This window comes from Trichosurus vulpecula, chromosome 2, assembly GCF_011100635.1.
Source record: "Trichosurus vulpecula isolate mTriVul1 chromosome 2, mTriVul1.pri, whole genome shotgun sequence".
In the NCBI taxonomy this organism is placed as follows: Eukaryota; Metazoa; Chordata; class Mammalia; order Diprotodontia; family Phalangeridae; genus Trichosurus; species Trichosurus vulpecula.
Window position 1 is genome coordinate 36,326,913 of NC_050574.1, and position 20,316 is coordinate 36,347,228.

At 47.4% G+C, this 20,316-nt stretch overlaps 1 protein-coding gene across 1 annotated transcript; it reads left to right on the forward strand.

Annotated features, from left to right (window-relative positions):
- Positions 1-788: 788 nt before the first annotated feature.
- On the forward strand, positions 789-4,556 carry PPP1R14A (protein phosphatase 1 regulatory inhibitor subunit 14A). The gene is made up of 4 exons (XM_036746769.1): positions 789-1,061; positions 3,243-3,323; positions 3,880-3,912; positions 4,299-4,556. Exons 1-4 carry the CDS (start codon positions 858-860, stop codon positions 4,434-4,436), a joined length of 456 nt encoding a protein of 151 aa, XP_036602664.1. The 5' UTR covers positions 789-857; the 3' UTR covers positions 4,437-4,556.
- The last annotated feature ends 15,760 nt before the right edge of the window (positions 4,557-20,316 follow it).

A 20,316-nucleotide genomic window follows, 5' to 3' on the forward strand; every position in this document is an offset into this window, starting at 1 on the left:
AAGCCACGCCTGCCCTAAGACTTTTGGGACGCCCTGTATTAAGAATGCCAAAGCACCAAAACCAAAAGTGAGATAGTCCTTACCTTCAAGGAGCTGACATTTTAGAAGGAAAAGGGACATGACACATCCAGCAATTGTAAGTGCCCGTTATATATAAAGGGGGGAGGGGAGAGGGTAGTGGAATCTGGAAAGGCCTCTGGAGGAAGGCGGCCCTCAAAATGAGCGATCTTACCTCATTTACGCTCCTTCAGGCCGGGGAGCCCTAGTCAGCATTCTGCCTTGAATCGAGGAGGGGCGGGGGTAGATAAAGCAAAATGTCAACTATTATTTCTCTGCCTGGAGGCAGAGAACCTAATAGCTTCCACCTACTCTGCCGCTCAGGTCAGGAAAGCCCCACCGGAGATAGGTCAACCCCGCCCTCGTAGGGCCCTGCCCATCAGGGAACAGCTGGCTCCAGCTGTGTTTAGAGCATCAGAAGCACAAACCGCTCCCCCGCCCCCAACTCGCCGGGTGGAGGGCCAAACTATAGGGTGGGGTGAGATAGGGATCGGTCACTGGGCACCCCCGTAACCACTGAGGGTGGGGGGAAGTTGGTTGCTCAGGTCGCCTTGGTCCTCATCGAGGGCTAAGAAGAAGCCGGAAAGGACCTTGAAAGAGGGTGGTGGGCGGGAGAGAGAACAGAGCTGGGAGGTGGGGGCGGGCCCTAGGGTTCCCGGGTCCCGCCTAGGCTCTTTCTCCCATCTTCATCCCCTCCTCCCAGGCCCCGCCCCCTTCCTCTCGCCCTCCCCCCTCCTCTTTTAAGAGTGGCCGGCTGCTGCCTCTCTGGCCTGTCATCCCTAGGGGGGCCGCCGCAAGGGATGGCTGCTCAGCGGCTCGGCAAGCGGGTCCTGAGCAAGCTGCAGTCACCCTCCCGGGCCGGGCGCAGTCCCGGAGGTAGCCCTGGAGGCCTGCAGAAGCGACATGCCCGAGTCACGGTCAAGTACGACAGGCGGGAGCTGCAGCGACGGCTGGACGTGGAGAAGTGGATCGACGGGCGTCTGGAGGAGCTGTACCGGGGCTGGGTGAGGCCGGAGCCCCCGGGAGGGATGGGGAGAAGGATGCAAGGCACCCCAAGCCTGGGGAGGCGGTCGTTTGCATCTCCTTTCAGCAGGTTTCTATGGACTCTTAGTGCCTTACAATGTTAGAATGTACGAATCCCCGAATCTTCGAAGGTCCAAACTGGAAAGGACCTTAGAGAATATGCAGCAGAACCCCTCCCTCTCAATTTGGCAGATAGGGATACTGAGGCTCAGAGAAGCTAAACTTGTCCCAAGAGGCATCCTCACTGTCTATTCCCCTCGATTGCTCTCCATGCTCCTCCCTGAACCAACCTTCCTCGATTTTGCTTCTGCCAATGTCCCTCTCCTCACTAAGGCCTAACCTATGCCCCTGCCTCCCTTTTCCTCTCCATAGCTACTCCCCCACCTATCCTCCTTTCTAATGGCCCTGCCCCTATGACGCTGCAATGTGAGGAGAACCAAGGGAAGACCAACATGAGAGACCAGAAATAACATGGATAAATCTCACATACAGTCAGGTATACACACAGCTGGTACAAATGTGGGTATTGGGTGACATACACAGACATATACAAGTAATAGACGCTTCTGGAGACATACATGTACACGCTCAAAGATACCCTTACAGAAAGAAGTAGCTACATGCTAAGAGAGTAATACACCCAAAGGCACAAGGAGATACATACGTACACAGGGGACTAGCCATGGCTATGAAGGGGCACATGAACCCACACAAGGATACAGCTCCCCTCTATCCTTGGACATACTGGATACTACAGCCATCTTCGTGGTCCTGGACCAGCCTCACAAGCCAGCAGGAACCTATATAAACAACACTTCTTTCCGCCTGGAGCAGAAAGACAATGTTTGGTGTTTGGGAGAAGGGCTGGAAGGTTTCCAAAAGTTGGAGTGTCTGATCTCCCAGTCTGGTCCAGCCTACTCCCCATGCCATGGGGTTTAGGGGAGGTAGAGCCAGGAGACAGCTGATTCTGCTGCCCCTCCCCACTACTAGCCTCCCCCTGCTTCCCCCTGCCTCCTGTCTCCCTTCCCAGGGGCACAGCTGGGCCCTGTCCCTAGAGGCTGGCAGGAAGCCAGACCAGAGACTGGGCAGATAGCCCAGACCCCAGTGCTAAGAACTGCCAGGTGCCCCCCAATCCTACTCTCCATCCAGTAGGGTGATCAGAGACAGCAGGGACCTCTCCTGGGGACACATGGCCTCATCTTGGGGTGGCAGAGGAGTCCCCAAATGATTTTGAACCCCCTCTTGAATTCTGAGGCTGAGTGCCCTCTCTTCTATTTCTACTCCCACAGTCCCAAGGGGACCCAAGCATCCTGGAGCTGGGATCCGCAAGAACAATTCCAGTTTCATTCCACTCTCCCCTCCCCCGCCTCTCTCCTTTCTCCCCAGCTCAGACTTTTCCATGAAAGGGCAGAGTCAGGGGCCTCTGGCTGGGGACCCAGGAGACTTATCTCTCCCCACCCCCACCCCCAACCTCAAATCCAGGCCCCTGGCATTCCCAGGCAGGACTGAGCCTGCTTCCTGGCTAGCTTTAGGATTCCAACTTGGACACTGGATTCCTCTGCCCCCCCATCTGCCCTGAGGACCCCTCTTTGTCTCCCCCCCACACACACACTCTTTGTTGTTGGAAGTTCCCAGGATGGTCTTCGACTTAATCTGTAACCCCTTCCCACCCTTCCAGAATGTGTAGGATCAGAGGAACAGATGTGAAGAGGGTGCCTTGTATTTGGCAATATTCTCCAAGTCCTCCTAAACCTACCTAGAAGGAGCCAGAGGTGTGGGCAGAGCTAGGTACCTGGGGAGCTTCCCCATTAGGAAGGCCAGATTTCTGAAGTGAAAGGCTCTCAAAACTAGAAAGGAACCAGCAAGGCATAGGAAGGCCTCAGTGGTGATGGTAGGGGGCAGTATTGTATGTGTTGGGGGGGAGTTTGGTGCCTTCCCTCAGTGCTTGGCCCAGATGGCCATGCCTGGTAGTACCATCTCTGCATAGCACATGCCCCTGCCTGGAGTGGGACCTGGTCAGCTGGTCATCCTTGCCACCCCAATAAGGAGCTCTGGCATTTTCAGGGTCCCAGAGGGACAAGAGGTGGAAGGGTTTTGGGGGGGAGAAAAAGAAGAGAGATTGGGGGTCCCCAAACCCTAATTAACCCCTGACCTCCTTGCAGGAGGAAGAAATGCCTGATGAAGTCAACATTGATGAATTATTGGAACTAGAGAGTGAGGAGGAGAGAAGCAGAAAAATTCAGGTGTGTGTCTCTCTCCCATTCCATTGGAAGCTCCTTGAAGGCAGGGACTGTCTTTTGCCTCATTTTGTATCCCTGGTGCTTAGCACATAGTAGGCATTTAATAAATGTTTATTGACCGAGTGATTGGTTGCATAGGGAGCAAGAAATGGAAAGGGGGCTTTAGGGTCTTGGGGGACAGAGAAAAAAAGAGAGAGACCCCTGGGAACGGGGCAAGAGAAGGAGACTAAAAGCTGTATGGCTTTAGGGCTGTCCCTATCAGAAGGGGAGAAGCAATAGATTTCCCACCTCTACTTTCTACCCTATCCTTCTTGGGGAGAAGCAATAGATTTTCCATCTCTACTTTCTACCCTATCCTACTTGGGGAGAAGCAATAGATTTTTCCACCTCTACTTTCACTGCTGCTCTGGAAACCAGCATGAAAAACTTTTGTTCCCATTTCTCTGAGGCTGTCATGATGGGGATTAGGTATTGGGCTTGGGGGTAGGGAGGAATTATATGGGTGGGGGAGAGGTTGGTTTGTGCATCTCATGTATTTTTTTTGGGGGGGTGTTTCCAGAGAATCTTGCAGACCTGTAGGAACCCCACAGAGGTAAGTCCTGCCCCTTCTTCTCAGGTCCAGAGAATGCAGGAGAGGTGGGGAAGGGAATATTACCTCCATTCTGCAGGCCTGTCTCCCCAAGCTTTATCCAGGCCCTCCCTTTCCCCTTCTCCCCTAGTCCCGATCTCCTGCCTCTGTAGCCCTGTCCTCTCCTCTTCCCCACCCCCTTTCCTGCCTCTGGAGCCCTGTCCTTTCCTCTTCCCCACCCCCTCTCCTCCCCTCAGAATCTCTCTCTCTCCATCCCTCCCTCCCTCCTTCCCTCCCAGACCTCTCTCCCACTCCACCCCCCTTCCCAAAGCCCATCAATCACTGGAGGGTTAGAGGTGGGGTTGGGGTTAATTTTTCCTTTTACTTCCTTGCCTCCCACTTTCACCCAGGATTTTGCCAAGGAGCTGGTCCTGAAGCTTCGGGGGCTTCACAAACAGCCAGGCCTTCCCCGGGGCAGCCCTTCAGATGACTCAGATGGGGGTGGCATAAGCCCAGTCCAGGATCAAGCCAGGACAGCCCCTCGCTGACCGACCCCTTTCCCTTTGATGCCCTGGAGAGATGGTGTATTCCTGTCTCTATGTTCCCCACATCCTTCTGCCTGGGACTATGTTTATAAATTGTATTTTGTGTTGTTTTAAAAAGAAAAATGTGTTTGTGGTTCAGGCATTGACTCCCCTGAGGTTGTTTTACCCTTCCCTCACCTCTCTCTCTCTCACTCTCTCTCTCTCTCTCTCTCTCTCTCTCTCTCTCTCTCTCTCGATGCTTTTTTCCCTGCTAGCCCCTTCCACCCAGCTGTCCCTGGACTAATGGGGACAGATGGAAAATCAATTGAGTCCCCACCCCCAGGAGAAGGGAGTATGAGAACAGAGCACAGCTAGAGTCCCTGGGGACCCCGGGATCCCCACCTCCCAGCTCCTGGCCTAAGCTCCATCTCTGTCTCTTTTCCCTTCTGGAAGGATGATACCCCGAGTTATCCAAGAATCCTAGGACAGAGAGTTGGCAAGGCCCCCCCAGGTCTTCCAGCTCAACCTTCTCATTTATTTAATTGCTAAGGAAACTGAGTCTTAGAGAGGGGAAAGGACTTGTTTCTGCTTCTGTCCCCAATGTCAGACAGCAGGGACCTAGTAGAAGGCTATGATCCAAACCGGAAAGCTGGAGCTGGGAGCCCCAGGGTGGGGGTGGGAGGAAAGTACAGCAGGGGAGGAGAGCAGGCCCGGGTGGGCATGGCGCCCCCAGCAGGGATGGGGGGGTGTAACAGCACCCAGATGGAGTCAGCCCACCATCAGAGACCCTCTGGGCTACTTCTGAACAAATGCACAAGAACCATCCTCAAATCCAGAGAAAGTTAAGGCTGGGCTTGAGGTCAAACTGGAGGAGAATCACCGGGAATGGAGGGTGGGGTTGGAGGGTGGGGCAGAGAAAATAAATAGGCCAATGAGTGTAGGAGACTCAGGGAAGGCGGGGAGGGGAATAAGAGGGCATAGGATCATGGATTATAGAACCCAGAGCTGGAAGGGACCTCAGAGGTCTAGCACAAGCTCCCCCACCTTCTTCCCATCTAGCACACCTCCGTCCTCCCTGTTCATTTTTTAGAGAGGAGGAAACAGGCCTAGGGAAATGAGTGACTTGCCCAGGGTCCCACAATACATTTCAGAGGTGGGATCTGAATCTAGGTGTATTTCACTGCAAGAGACTGGCTCCTGAAGTTGGAGGAAAAGGCAAGAGGGAAGAAACAAGGAAGAGGGGCCAGACTCCCACTTCCTTTACTTCCTTGCCTCCCACTTTCACCCAGGATTTTGCCAAGGAGCTGGTCCTGAAGCTTCGGGGGCTTCACAAACAGCCAAGCCTTCCCCGGGGCAGCCCTTCAGATGACTCAGATGGGGGTGGCATAAGCCCAGTCCAGGATCAAGCCAGCCCCAGCCCCCAGGAGACAAGGGAAGTAGATAGGATTATACAGATGAAGCAGGGCTCTCAGCCAATCTCTTTTCCTTCTTCCCAGTTAACTTTCTACAAGAGCCAAGAAGTCTGCTCCTGGAAGTCGGCTTGGGGGTGGGGGCAAGGAGGAGGCTGGAATTGTCTTTGGGGTTAGGGGCCTCTTCCTGATGTAGATGAAGAGACCAGACCCCAGAGGTAGAAGGATTGCCATTTCAATCCTTGGTCCTTATGCTCCCCCCACCCACCCTGCCCCTCAAGTTTCCACCTGGACTTTGAAGTTTATATAACATTCCATACATAGTCCTGTGAGGCTAGAAGGGTGCATATCATTCCAAGTGAATAGAAGAGGAAACCTAGGTCGGGAGAAAGATAAATGACCTGTCCAAGGTCACAGAGCTAAAAAGAATCAGCTACAGGATGGGAACTATTCTGCTTCCCAACCCAACCTGGTTTCAACCACACCCACAAATAACAATCCTTCTACCGCAGTAACCAAGAGCAAGCAGCTCCTCCGCCGTCTCAAACAGAAAGCTGGCTCCCGCTCAAGGCAGACCCAGGCCCCCCCAGCTTAGGAACAGGGGTCAAGTTCTCTCGTGACCTTCCCGATTTCCCTTCTTCCCTGTAACTCTGAGTGTCCCAAGCGCCCAACAGGCAGAGTCTTCTCTGGGCATGTCCCCATGGAAAGCAAACTCAGATGCCCCCTTGTGGCCTCGTTGGCGGTGGGAACACTGTTGGAGAGCCCCAGGCTTCCTGGATTTCTTGGTCAGGGGTAGCCTGAACTCTTGTATCCTCTCCCCTCCAACTCCATGTGAGCTAACCTAATTCGTGTAGGGCAGTTTTAGGGAAGCACGGGTGACTCTACATCTTAGAGACCCAGAGCAGCGCTTTGAGATCTCGCCGGAGGGAAATTATTCCTTTAGCGGATGGTCTGGGGCAAGCCTCTCCTCTAGTATTCCAATAGAATAAAGAAAAACTGAGGTCTTGAGAGAGGAAACTGGTTCAAGGTCAGACAATGAGTCATGAGCCACAGGCAGAGCCCTCACTGGGCTGGTTCTCCTGGCTCCACAAGGGACCATTGGGAGCAGAGGTGGGAGATGCAAGGCCTATTCCTGGTATGACTGGTTAGCTCCCTGGAGAGGAATTCTTGATGGGAAACCCTATCTTGCAATCTGCCTAGGCCAAAGGTGTGGTTAGATAATCAGTGGGTTGAAAGCCTGAAAAGACATTTGAAGGCCAGGCCCCAGAGCTTGGGCTTTCGATTCCCAAAGAACAGGATGCCCCATGGGTCAATGACCTCGGGTCACTGGCGGGCTTCAAACAGAGGCTGGGGGACTAGCACTGTATAGAGCACTGGACTGGGAATCAGGAGAACCAGGTTTGAATCCTTCTGCAGACAGATAGGGACCAGTCATTTAATCTCAGCCTCTGTTTCCTCATCTTTAAAATGGAGATAACCCATAAAGGGGTGGTCTAGCTAATTTCTGAGGCCCCCTCCGCCTTTAAGGCCAACAACCCTAGTTAGGAAGGTTCTGAAGTGAACTTTGTCACTGGTAGGGAGCTTAGGCTAGCTGTCCTCTGTCACCTGAGGTTCATACATTTAAGGGTCAGCTTCAGTGTCCTTTCCAAGAAAATGATACCAAGGCCTTTAAGGGCCTTATAGCCTACTTGCAGAGATGGACTGTTGCTGGGCCAAGTATGCCTCGAGGCTGCAGGTTCCCCACCACTGCTCTATCTCATTTACTGCTCACTCAAAGCCCAATTTTTAACACACACACACACACACACACACACCCCTTTTAAAATTTTATTTTATTTTCAGTTCCAAATTCTCTCCCCCTCTCCTCCCTCACCCCATTGAAAAGGTAAGAAAAACAAAACTCATTACAAATTTACAGGTGTATCTCATTTTATTGCTCTTTTCTTCATTGCACTTTGCAGAGATTGTGTTTTTTTACAAATTGAAGGTTTGTGGCACCCTTATTCTGAGCAAGTCTTTTGGCACCATTTTTCCAACAGCATGTACTCACATCATGTCTTTGTGTTACATTTTGGTAATTCTCACAATATTTCCAAGTTTTTCTTTATTATTCTATATGTTACGGTGATCTGAGATCAGTGAGCTTTGATGTTACTATTGTAATTATTTGGGGGAGCCATGAACTGCAGCTCTCACATAAGAAGGTGATCTTAATTGGTAAATATTGTCTTTGTTCTGACTGCTTCACTGACCAGCCATTCCTCCATTTCTCTCTCTTCTCCTCAGGCTTCCCTATTCCCTGATAGCGAAATTAGGCCAATTAATAACCCTCACATGGCCTCTAAGTGTTCTCATGAAAGAACGAATCAAATGATTTGGCAAACTTCATCGTTGTCTTATTTTAAGGAATTGCCACAGCCATTCCAGCCTTCAGCACCCACCACCCTGACAGTCAGTCAGCAGCCATCACCACTGAGACAAGCCCCTCCACCAGCAAAAAAAATTATGACTTGCTGAAGGCTCTGATAATGGTTAAAATTTTTTTTAGCAATTAAGTATTTTTAATTAAAGTATATACATTATTTTTTAGACATAAGGCTATTGCATACTTCATAGACCACAGTATAGTATAAACATAACTTTTATATGCATTAGGAAACCAAAAAATTTGTGTGATTTGCTTTATTGCAGTATCCACTTTATTGTGGTGGTTGGAACCACCACAATATCTTTAAGGTATGCCTGTGTTTTTGTTGTTTCTCCAGTCATTTTTTTAAAGTCATACCTGACCCTTTGTGGTCACATTTAGGACTTTCTTGACAGAGATACTAGAGTGGTTTGCCATTTCATTTTCCAGCTCATTTTACAGATGAGGAAACTGAGACAAACGAGGTTCAGTGACTTGCTCAGGGTCACATAGTTAGAGTCTGAAGCCAGATTTGAACTCAGGAAGATGAGTATTCCTGACTCCAAAGCTGATGCTCTATCTACTGTGCCATCTAGCTGTGCGTATGTAATCATGCAGAACAAATTTCTGCATTAGACGTGTCCCCCCTTCCACCCCTACCTCCCCACCAAACAAACAAAAAAACAGAAAAGAAAATATTCTTTGATCTGCCATCTGTGTCTATCAGCCCTCTATTCAGAGAAGAGTAGCATGTTTCATTATGAGTCCTTTGGAATTTTAGTTGGTCATTGTATTAAGCAAAGTTACTAAGACTTTCAAAGTTGATTATCTTATAATATTGCTTTTACTGTGTAAATTGTTCTCCTGGTTCTGCCCACTTCACTTTGCATCACTTCATACCAGTTTTTCCAAGTTTCTCTGAAAACATCCATGTCACCATTTCTTACAGCACAATAGCATTCCATCACAATCATATACTTGTTCAGCCATTCCTCAATGAATGGGCGTCCCCTCAGTTTCCAGTTCTTTGCCACCACAGTAAAAGCCACTACAAACATTTTTGTGTATGTGGGTCCTTTCCCTCTTTCTTTGATCACTTTGGGGGTATAGACCTAGTAGCAATATTGCTGGATCGAAGGATATGCAGATTTTAATGTCTTTTGGGGCATAGTTTCAAATTGTCAAAGCCTGTTTCTGAAATAGGCTTAGTACCCCCTGCTCCAGAATCACCCCAGTTTATGCTATTGGAGGCAGGAGCTTAGTCTTCAGTAAGTGATGTATAGGAGCTCAGCAGGCCTCAGGCTAATGTAATTTTAGAGACAAGGGGTTACATCAGTGTCCATTATCTTCCTTCTTTGTCAGCCTTTTAGGTGAAAGCTTCCTAAATGTTGAGCCTTTGAGACTTGGGTGAACTTATTTCGCTACCAGGCTATCCTTGAGCCTTTGCTGAGCCCCAACCAGAAGCTGTGCTGTGCTGCACTGGGTGTCGAGGGGGGGAAGAGAAGCAGAAGGAGCTGATCCAGGTCCTGCCCTTGGGGAGTTTCCAGTCTAATAGAGGAGAAGAGTATATGTAGTTTATATTTGTATGACTTGTTAGATAATCCTAATGCATCTTGTTATGTACACAGTAAGTTTTGTGAAACATTCACAACACATTTGGATCTTCTCATATGTACATAGTGTCCTGTTACAGTTACATAATGTCTCATTATGTGTAATGCATCCTGTTGCTTATATATAGTATCTTGGCGAAGCTAGGTGACACAGTGACTCTGGGCCTAGATTCAGGAAGAACTGAATTCAAATCAGGCTTCAGATGCTCACTAGCTGTATGACCCTGGGCAAGTCACTTAACCTGTCTGCCTCAGTTTCCTCAACTGTAAAATGAGGATAATAACAATAACCTAGCTCCCAGGATTGATTTGAGAGTAAAGATCATATTTGTAAAGCACTTAGCATAGTGCCTGGTAAGCAATAAATAAATGCTCGTTATCTCATCCCCTTATATTTCATCTTGTTACATGTACATTGTATGTTTCCTTACATGAAACAGGTTTGACCCGATTCTGAGGTGGTTCAACACTTTACCATCTTAGACCTATGGAACCATCAGAGAGTAATTATATCCAGAGCTAAGGATGGTGGCACCATGGTGCCGTGTGAGGAGTTTGGAGAAATGAGGGATCAGGGTTGCTCTGAGTAGTTGGGGTGACTTTCCAGGGGTAAATACACATACAACCCCCAAGGACATTCCAGTCAAATCAACCTACTCGCTCTTTTGTATTCATGATACTCCATCTCCCACCTCCATTCATTTGCACAGTCTGTGCTCCTTATCTGACACGAATGCACTCCTTCCTTACCTTTGCCTCATGGAAGCTATAGCCCCAGTTCAAGTACCATTCTTTACATGGTCATTAGTCTACACACACACATACACACAAATACATTTATATTTACTTAGATAGTTCTGTGTTGTTTCCCTACATTAGAATGGAAGCTCCTTGAGGTCACAGGTGGTTTCACTTTTCTCTGTGTCCCCAGTGCCTAGCACAGGGCCTGGCACATGCTTGTTGAAGACTTTTGCTTTTCTTTTGAGGCCAATACTAACCCAGCCCAGACCTCTCTCTCTCAAGTTGAGCCCTAGACAGTCAGCTCTAACTTCCTGTTGTCTGTCTGCCATTCGTCCCCCTGGTCCCTTAGACTCACTGTTTCCAGAGCCAAACACAACATCATGCCACAAAATGTCTTCTGCTGCTGCTTTCCCCCAAGCATTTTCCCAGTCACCTGCCTTTAAAACTCCAGAGTGTCTCATTCTTCCTCATCCCCTGCATCCAGTCCAATACACCTCTGCAATATCTCTTACATCTATTCTCTCTCTCTATTCTTACTGTTTCCTTTCTAGCAGATCTGGACATAGAATCTCTCACTTGGAGTCTTTCAATGGTCTCTTAACTTGTCTCCCTACCCCTGGTCTCTTCCTCTTGAATCCATACTGCACAGGATATCACGGTAGATGAATCTTCCCAATGCACAGCTTGTATCACTTCTCACCTTTGTTCAGAAACTTTCAGTGGTTTCTGCTGCCCAAAGAATCCACTTAGCCTTGCCTTCAAGGCCCTCCACAATCTTGCTCCAACTTGACTTGTTGGCCTTATCTCAGACCGCTTGCTCTAAGTACACAAGGATTCAACCCAACTGGATGCCTCACCATTGCCTAAATAAACCCTCTGTTCTCCTGCCTCCACAATTTGGTCCATCTCATTCTTTTATCCTCTGTAATTTTTTCTTTTTTTTTTTGGAGGGGGGAAGGCAAGGCAATTGGGGTTAAGTGACTTGCCCAAGGTCACACAGCTAGCAAGTGTCTGAAGCCCGATTTGAACTCAGGTCCTCCTGACTCCAGGGCTGGTCCTCTATTCACTGCACCACCTAGCTGTCCCCATCCCATTCTTTATACCCAGGATGATCATACTCACCCTACCCTGCACTGTTCTCTCCACCCCAGGCCTGTTGAAATCCTATCTAACCTTCCTGGTCTGGTCTAGTGAAAAGAGCCCTGGGCTGGAATCTCAGAATCTGAGAACAGCAGAGTACATAGGGACCTTAAAGACCAACTTGTTTATTCTCTCATTGACCAAATGGAGACACTGAAACCTGAAAAGTGGAAGGCATCAAAGCTAGGAACAGAAGGGGAGAAAATGGGGGAATACTTTCTTGCTCTAAACAAGTCCAAATGGCCAGGCCAGGACAAAATATATACCAGGAGTACTGAATGAAACTACAGGTGTGATTTTGAAATCCTGTAGCAGAGGGGAAGTGTCCAATGATGGGGGATGGGCAAAATGCTGTCTCCATTTTCAAAAAGGGAAGGATAATGGATTCTGTAAACTGAGTCAATGAGCTGGACCTTGATCGCCAGAAACAAATTCAAAATGGACAACTAGGGGGCAGCTAGGTGGTGCAGTGAATAGAGTACTAACCCTGGAGTCAGGAGGACCTGAGTTCAAATCTGGCCTCAGAGACTTGACACTTACTAGCTGTGTGACCTTGGGCAAGTCACTTAACCCCGATTGCCTTGCCTCCCCCCTCAAAAAAAAAGACAACTAAAGGGAATCTTTGGGAGCATTTAGAAAGAGGAGTGCTAATTCCTTGGAATCAATACAAGTTCCCTAAGAAGAAGCCATGATCATCTAACCCCATCTCCTTTTTTGATAGGACCACTGGACACAGGTAAATCAAAGGAAAGGTGGAGAAACAAATGTCCTTGCATTCCAGCGAGGATCACAAGATCATGCACTGAAGGTTGGGAAGGACATCAGAGGCCACTGAGTCCAACCCCCTCATTTCACAGATGAGGAAACTAAGGCATAGAGAGGTTAAGTGGGGCACACAACTCAAGTCTTCCTGACTCCATGCCCAGTGCTCTGCCACCACCACCACCACCATCATCAACAACATTGGTGGCAAGGTCCTGGAGTCAGGAAGATTGATCTTCCTAAATTCGGATCTGCCCTCAGACACTTACTAGATGGGTGGCCCTGGGCAAGTCACTTAATCTTGTTTGCCTCAATTTCTCACCTATAAAATGAGTTGGAGAAGGAAATAGTAAACTACTCCAGTATCTTTGCTAAGAAAACCCCACATGGGGTCACGTAGAGTAGAACATGACCAAAAAAACCTGAAAAAACTTTGCAAAAGTTTGCAAAGCACTTCCAATCCAATGAACATTTATTAAGTGCCTACTATATGTCAGGCACTGTGCTGAGCACTGGGGATACACTTAATAGAAAGACAGTCTCTACCCTCAAGGAGCTTACAGTCTAAAGGGGGGAACAACATACAAAAAGAGGCAGGAAAGTGGGGGGAGGAGGATGGGACACTAGTGGATACCTGGTGCTGGGGTACCTTGTTCCATAGAGTTGAAGTTAGGCAGGGCAGCAGATGCAAAGTGGAGTGAGCCAAGTCCAGTTTCTATAAAGGAAGGCATTAGGAGGAGTTTGCTACTCCCATCCTCCAATCAGAGAGGAGGGGAAGCTGAAGGAGATGGTGTCAGTTAGGGTTTGAGTGAGTTTAGAAGTGATGAGCCTATCTTGGGAGGGGGATCTTGTTTCATAGAGTTAAAACCAGGCAGAGCAGAAGATGCAGAGTGGAATGACAACAAATTGACACCTACCATTTGATCTCCCCCACAACCCCAAGAATTAGGTGTTGTTATGGTTCCAATTTTATAGTGAGGAAACAGGCTGAGAAAGGTGATGTAACTTGCCTCAAGTCACACAGATAAGAACTTTCCAATACTCTAACCACTATGTCACCTACCTACCTCTAGGTATTCAGTAGAGTCTCTCATAAAGTTCTTCTGGACAAGACTGAGATCTGAAGACCAGGGGGCCTTTTCTCTCTACTAGACTGGGAACTCCAAGAGGGCAGGGACTAGGCGTTATATAAATTTAATACCTCCCCCAGTGCACATAATAAGGACTTAGTAAAACTTTGTGGCTTGGTGGATTGGATGATAGCACAGTTAAAAGGATTTGTGGTTGCCTGAATGACCTGACCCAAAGAGAGTTGAGAAATGAAAGAACCAATCTCTCTCAGTGCTTATGCTTTCCTGTACGCACCACATTCTACCAAATATTAGTTAACTGTGAATGGGTATTATCTCTCTGACTAGATTATAAATAAGGGCAGAGGTTTTGATTTATTCATCTTTGTAATTTTCAAGTGACCAGCACAGGGCTCTGAACAGAACAGATGAGCAAAAAGTATTTATTGAATACATGAATGTTAACCTGGAGGGAAGTCCTGAGTGATGGCTGTCTGGTGCTGTCCTTGGTCCTGTTCTAACTTTTTTTTTTTTGAATTAGTGATTTGGATCAATGATACAGGGATACTTCATTTTATTGCTCCCCACAGATATTGGTGTTTTTCTGCTCATTTGTTTGTTTGTTTTTTACAAATTGAAGGTTTGTGGCAACCCTGCCTCTCCAAGTCTATTAGCACCATTTTCCCAAACGGCATGTGCTCGCATCATGTCTCTGTGTCATATTTTGGTAATTCTCTCAGTATTTCAAAGTTGTTCCACTGTGGTGATCTGTGGCCAGTGACCTTTGATGTTACTATTGTGATTGTTTTGGGGAGCCATGGACTGCCCCTACGTAAGAAGGCAAACTTAATAAGATAAATGTTGTCTATGTTCTAACTGCTCCACAGACCAGCCATTCCCCAATTTCTCTCCTTTCTCCTTGGGACTTCCCTATTCCCTGAGAGACAACAATATTGAAATCAGGCCAATGGATAGCCCTCCGATAGTCTCTAAGTGTTCAAGTGAAAGGAAGAGGTCATCGATGTGGCAAACTTCATTGTTGTCTTATTTTAAGAAATTGCCACAGCTACCCCAACCTTCAGCACCTACCACCCTGATCAGTCAGTCAGCAGCCATCAGCATCGAGGTACACCACTCCACCAGCAAAAAGATTATGACTTGCTGCAGGTTCAGATGATGGTTAGCATTTTTTTTAGCGATAAAGTATTCTTAATTAAGGTATGTACATTGCACAGTCTATTGCACACTCAATGGGCTATAGTATAGTGTAAACATAACTTTTATATGTACTAGGAAACCAAAATAATTTGTGACTTGCTTTTTGCAATATTCACTTTATTGTGGTGGTTTGGAACCAAATCCTCAATATGTCTGTATACACATTAAACTTGTGGATGGTGCAAGACTAAAGGGGCATGTAACATACTAGAGGACAGAAATGTAATCTAACGAGGCCTTAACAAACTGAAATGATGGATTAAGTTTAATGAAGTATGATTCAGTCAGGATAAATCAGGGCAAGTGGGAGGGGACAGCTTTCAAGGAGAGACACATTGAGACCCACAGAGAGGTTAAACACAGGGAGAAAGTCCAAGTTCAGCCCAACATTTGGAATGAGGGGCCACTGTGACAATGTCAATGAGGATTTATTAAACACTTCTGTTATTAAACACTTCTGTGTGAGAGCCTCTAGGTGGTGCCGTAGTGCATAGAGCCCCAGGCCTGGAGTCAGGAAGACTCATCTTTCTTAGTTCAAATCTGGCCTCAGACACTTACCAGATGTGTCACCATGGGCAAGTCACTTAATCCTGTTTGCCTCAATTTCCTTATCTGCAAAATGAACTGGAGAAGGAAATGGCAAACCACTCCAGTTTCTCTGCCAAGAAAATCCCAAATGGGGTCATGAAGAGTCAGACATGACTGAAACGACTGAAGAACTACTACTACTACCACCACCACCACCACCACCACCACCACCACCATCACTACCATTACTACTACTACTACTGCATGAAAGGCCCTGTACTCAATGCTGGGGATATAAAGAAATGTAAAAGGTAAAAGACAATTTCTGTCCTCAAGGAGCTCTCGGTTTAATGGAGAAGATGGCATGCAAGCAATTAAGTACAAATAAACTATACACAGGATAAATTAGAAATTATCAAAAGAAGAAAGGCATTAGAATTAAGGGGAATTGGAAAAACTTTGTGTAGAAGGTGGGATTTTAGCTGGTATTTGAAGGAAGCCAGAGAAGCCAGGAGGTGGAGATGAGGAGGCAGAACATTCTGGGAATTGGAGACAGCCAGAGAAAATGCCTAGAACTGAGAGATGGAGTGTCCTGTTTGTGCAACAGAGTGTCCCTGGACTGAAGAGTAGGTGGGAGGGAGTAAGGTGTAAGAAGACTAGAAAGGTAAGTAGGAGCTAGATTATAAAGGACTTTGAACACCAAATAAAGGAGATTCTATTTGATTTTGGAAGCAATAGAGAGACACTGAAGTTTACTTTGCTGGGAGTGGGGTGATGTGGTAGAACCATCCTTTAGGAAAAGTCACATTGGTAACTGAATGGAGGGTAGATTGGAGTGGGAAGAAACTTGAGGTAGGCAGACCTACCAGCAGGCTATTGCAATGGTCCAGGTGTGAGGTGATCAGGACCTGCACTAGAGTGCTGAAGAGAGGAGCAGGCCAGAGGTATTGCAAAGGGCAGAAATTCAGGAAGATCTGAGTTCAGATCTGACCTCAGATATTTATTAGCTGTATGGGCAAGTCACATAACCTCTGTCTACTTTGGTTTTCTTATTTGCAAAGGGAGGGTAATCACACCTACCTTCCAGGGTTATTGTCAGAATAAAATGAGATACAGTAATGTTTATGGTGTGTTTTGCAAACCTTAACACCCTATGTTAATGCTAATTATTATGATTATTTCACAAGGTTTCAAGGTCAGCTGGTCCCTGGAGATTCACACTCATACCTTTCCCCCTCTCCCCCACTGACCCTTTCTCCCATTTCCACCAGTCCCAAACATACTCATGAAAAGGAGAGTGGCTGGTCAACTTTTTTTCCCCCAAGAGAAGATACCAGGATTGATTCTCCCCAGATTGTGGAGCTACCCTGCCTCTGAACTCAAGACGTTCTTGCTTCTTAACCTGAACTTGAACACAAGGGGGAAGGGGAAAGGAGACAGCATTCCCTGGTTTCGTTTTGAGAAAGAAAAATGCCACAAGGTGGCGCCATGATACTGAGCTCCCTGAGGGCCTCCAAAAGAGAAGGAGGACACAAAGCAGGTTGTTAACATAGCATTCCAAGGGACTTTTCGAGTAAGAACAAGGCCACAAGGGGGAGATATTACACTATGTTCTATTGGAATGTGGGGGGGGGCAGGGAAGGGAAGATATGTAAAGTGGGGCACCAAGGATGGGGACAAGAGGCTGCCTGAGACAGGATTTTCCGTTGGTGGCCATGGAGATCTGAGGCATGAGGAGAAGGTTTTTTGTTGTTTTTTGTTTGTTTTGTGGTGGTGGCAATATTTACCTTGTTCTCACTCCAGGCCAGAGGGATTCTTAGGAGGAGAAAGAGGAGAGAGAGAGAGAGAGAGAGAGAGAGAGAGAGAGAGAGGAGAGAGAGAGAGAGAGAGAGAGAGAAAGAAGAAGAAGAAGAAAGAAGAAGAAGAAGAAGAAGAGAGAAGAAGAAGAGAAGAGAGAGAAAGAAGAAGAAGTAACGAAGAGAAGAAGAAGAGAGAAGAAGAGGAGGAGGAGGAGGAGGAGGAGGAGGAGGAGGAGGAGGAGGAGGAGGAGGAGGAGGAGGAGGAGGAGGAGGAAGAGGAGAGGGAGGGAGGGGTGTCTGACCTAGAATCAGCCAATGGCTTCAGTAGGTTTTCAGCAGAGGATAGAGGGGACTGAGAGGCTATATTTCTAGGTAAGGAAGGCATAGGAAAAAGGCAGAACAGAAGAAAGTAGGATACCTGGGGCTCCAGGATGGGTTGGGGTTATTCCTGCCTTTTTCTAGGTCTTTAACTCCCTTTCCTACTCCCTACACTGATGATTACTAAATTCCTTCGGCTCTGACTTCAGTCCCTGGTTCCAGACCTTCATTTCCAAATCCCTGCTGAGTAATCTTCCTGCTCCTTCATACTCAACAGGCCAACCAACCAACTAATGAATCACTAAGCACCAACCTTGTGCCAGACACCATGCTAGGCACCAGGTTTACAAAGGCAAAACTAATACAATGGTCTCTGCTTTCAAGGGGCTTATATATGATGGAGAAAGACATGCAAATATAATAATGCTCAAAAAGGATACAAGACAAGGATAAGTTAATTTCAGGTGTGTGGTGATGGGGTGGGGCAGGCACTAGCTGCTAAGGAATAAGAAAAAGCCTCATTTCACTTTAGGAGGTGGCCAAGGAACTGGGTTCTGAAGAAAATTAGGGCTTTCAAGAGGTAAGACATCACAGGAAGAGGAAACCACTTGTACAAAGGCAGGAATGTGGAGAACACCATGTGTGAGCAACAACGCCATATCAACAGAACTGTGCAGTGAGAGAAGAGGAATAATATGTGATAAGTCTGGCAAGGTAGGCTAGAATAAGGTTGTGAAGAGATTTAAAAGCCAAACAGAAAAGTTTACATTTTAGCCTAGAGGCAATTCAGAGTCACTGAAATTTATTGAACAAGTCAGTGGCATGGTGAGACCTGTACTTTTGTAACATCAATTTGGCTGCTGTGTGGAAGATGGACTGAAGGGGGGCCAGGATGCAGGAACAGCACCTTGGCCCCAAAACTATTCTTCCTCTCCCATTCCTTCCTTCTGTTCTCTTCCCAGGCTCATATGGGGCTCACCTTGGGGGCCTGGAGACAATGGAAATAGGGGTTTGTAACAATTGTTGGTGTGTGGTTTCCCTACCACCGTGAGCTTCTTGATAGAAGTGACTGCTTTTTGCTTTTCTTTGTATCCCTGGCTCTCAACACAGTGCCCAGCACCTAGTATGCACTTAATAAATGCTAGTTAACTGACTGTCTGAAAGGACAAACTCTCTGAAGGGTGGAGTGTAACTCCATCTCTAAGCCCCAGACTTTCCTTTCCCCCTGTGCTATCTCCCTTGTCTATTTCCTCTTCTTTATTTTTAGGAACTTACACCCTAGAGTGCACCTGCTCTCTCTCTCTCTCTCTCTCTCTCTCTCTCTCTCTTTCCCCCCCTCTCTCTGTCTCTCTCTCTCTCTCTGTCTCTCTGTCTCTCTCTCTCTCTCTCTCTCTCTCTCTCTCTCTCTCTCTCTTTCCCCCCCTCTCTCTGTCTCTCTCTCTCTCTTTCTCTCTCTCTCTCCAGTGTCCTCCCATGGTGGGTGGGGAATCTTTCAATTCTGGTGTCCTTAGCTTCCACTGACTCACTTAAGAACTCCAGAGAGTAGGAGAAGTTGGTGTAGTAAAGAAGGATTAGCTTTGTTCTGCTTGGCCCCAGAGGATAGAACTTGGAGTAGTGGGCAGAAGTTGCAAAATAGTCCAATTTAGCTTTGAGGTTCAGATAAACTTCCTAACAATGAGAGCTGGTGCAAGATGGAATGAGTGGCTTCCTCTCAGGTGACTGAGTGGATTTCTCCTGTCTGGAGGAAGGTAATCCCTTGCTTAAGAGGACACAGGCAATAATAAGTAATAAAGAGTTAAAGACTTGAAGAATAAAGATGGACTGTGTCTTCAAACAAAAGCTGGCTGACCACTGGTTAGATATACAGAGGAAGACTCGTTCAGGAATGACTCAGAATCAGGATGGACTCTGAGTTTCCTGACAACTCCAAAATTCTGTGATCCTTCTGGAAGGGGAGGCCCCTGGGTATTGGAGCAGGCAGAAGGGCTTTCTTAGAGGGGAGGGGAGGGAACAAACTCCCTGGGAATCTAGAAAGAATATAAGGTGAAGGTGAAAAGTCCATATATAGTTTGCAGAGATGGACACACAAAGACACCCAGGCACATGGCAACACACTTAGAAAATCTGGTGTAGCAAAGAGCCCCAGGTTTAGGTCTCAGGAGACCTACTTCAACATGGGACTTTGGACAAAGATCTCTTTGGGCTTCACTTTCCTCATTAATCCAGTGAGAGCGTTGGGCTCCATAGACTCAGATGTCTCACTAAACTCAATGTAAATGCCAGCGTTGGGGAGTTTGTCTCAACTTTCCTCTCCCAATCCCTTCTGGAGGCTCCAGACTTGCCCCTGACAAAGGATTCAAGGTGAAATGAAAAGAGTCCAGGATTTTGAGTTTGGAGTTCAAGTCTTGGTTCAATTACTTATTACTGCAGCGGATTTTCCTTCTCTGGGCCTCGATTTCCCCTGTTTACTTGGAGAATTGGGCAGTGGGTGGGGAGCTGTTGGAATAGGTGGACCTTAAGTACTCTTTTCTATTTCAGATGTTCCGGGTTATGTCATTCTCTCAAGGCTTCGGACGATTCAGTACTGAGGACAGCTCCCAGGGCTGCCCCCTGCCGGAGACAAGACTCGAAGTCTGAGAAAGGCTAAGGATGTCCAGCTTCGAGGGAGACCCAGGGGCATGCTTCCACTCTCACCATAGGGACCTTCTCCCTCCCATTAGTGTGAGCCCCACCATTTAGTTTTGGGTTCTGGAGTGCTCCCTAAGGGAGCAGGGACTGGGGGAAGGAGAGGTTTCTCATCTCTCCAAGCAGGGGTGGAATTATCTAGATATTCAAACCTGTTTCATTTTACAGATAAGGGAACCGATGGGGGGTGGGAGGGAGGAGGAATGTGTCCAGG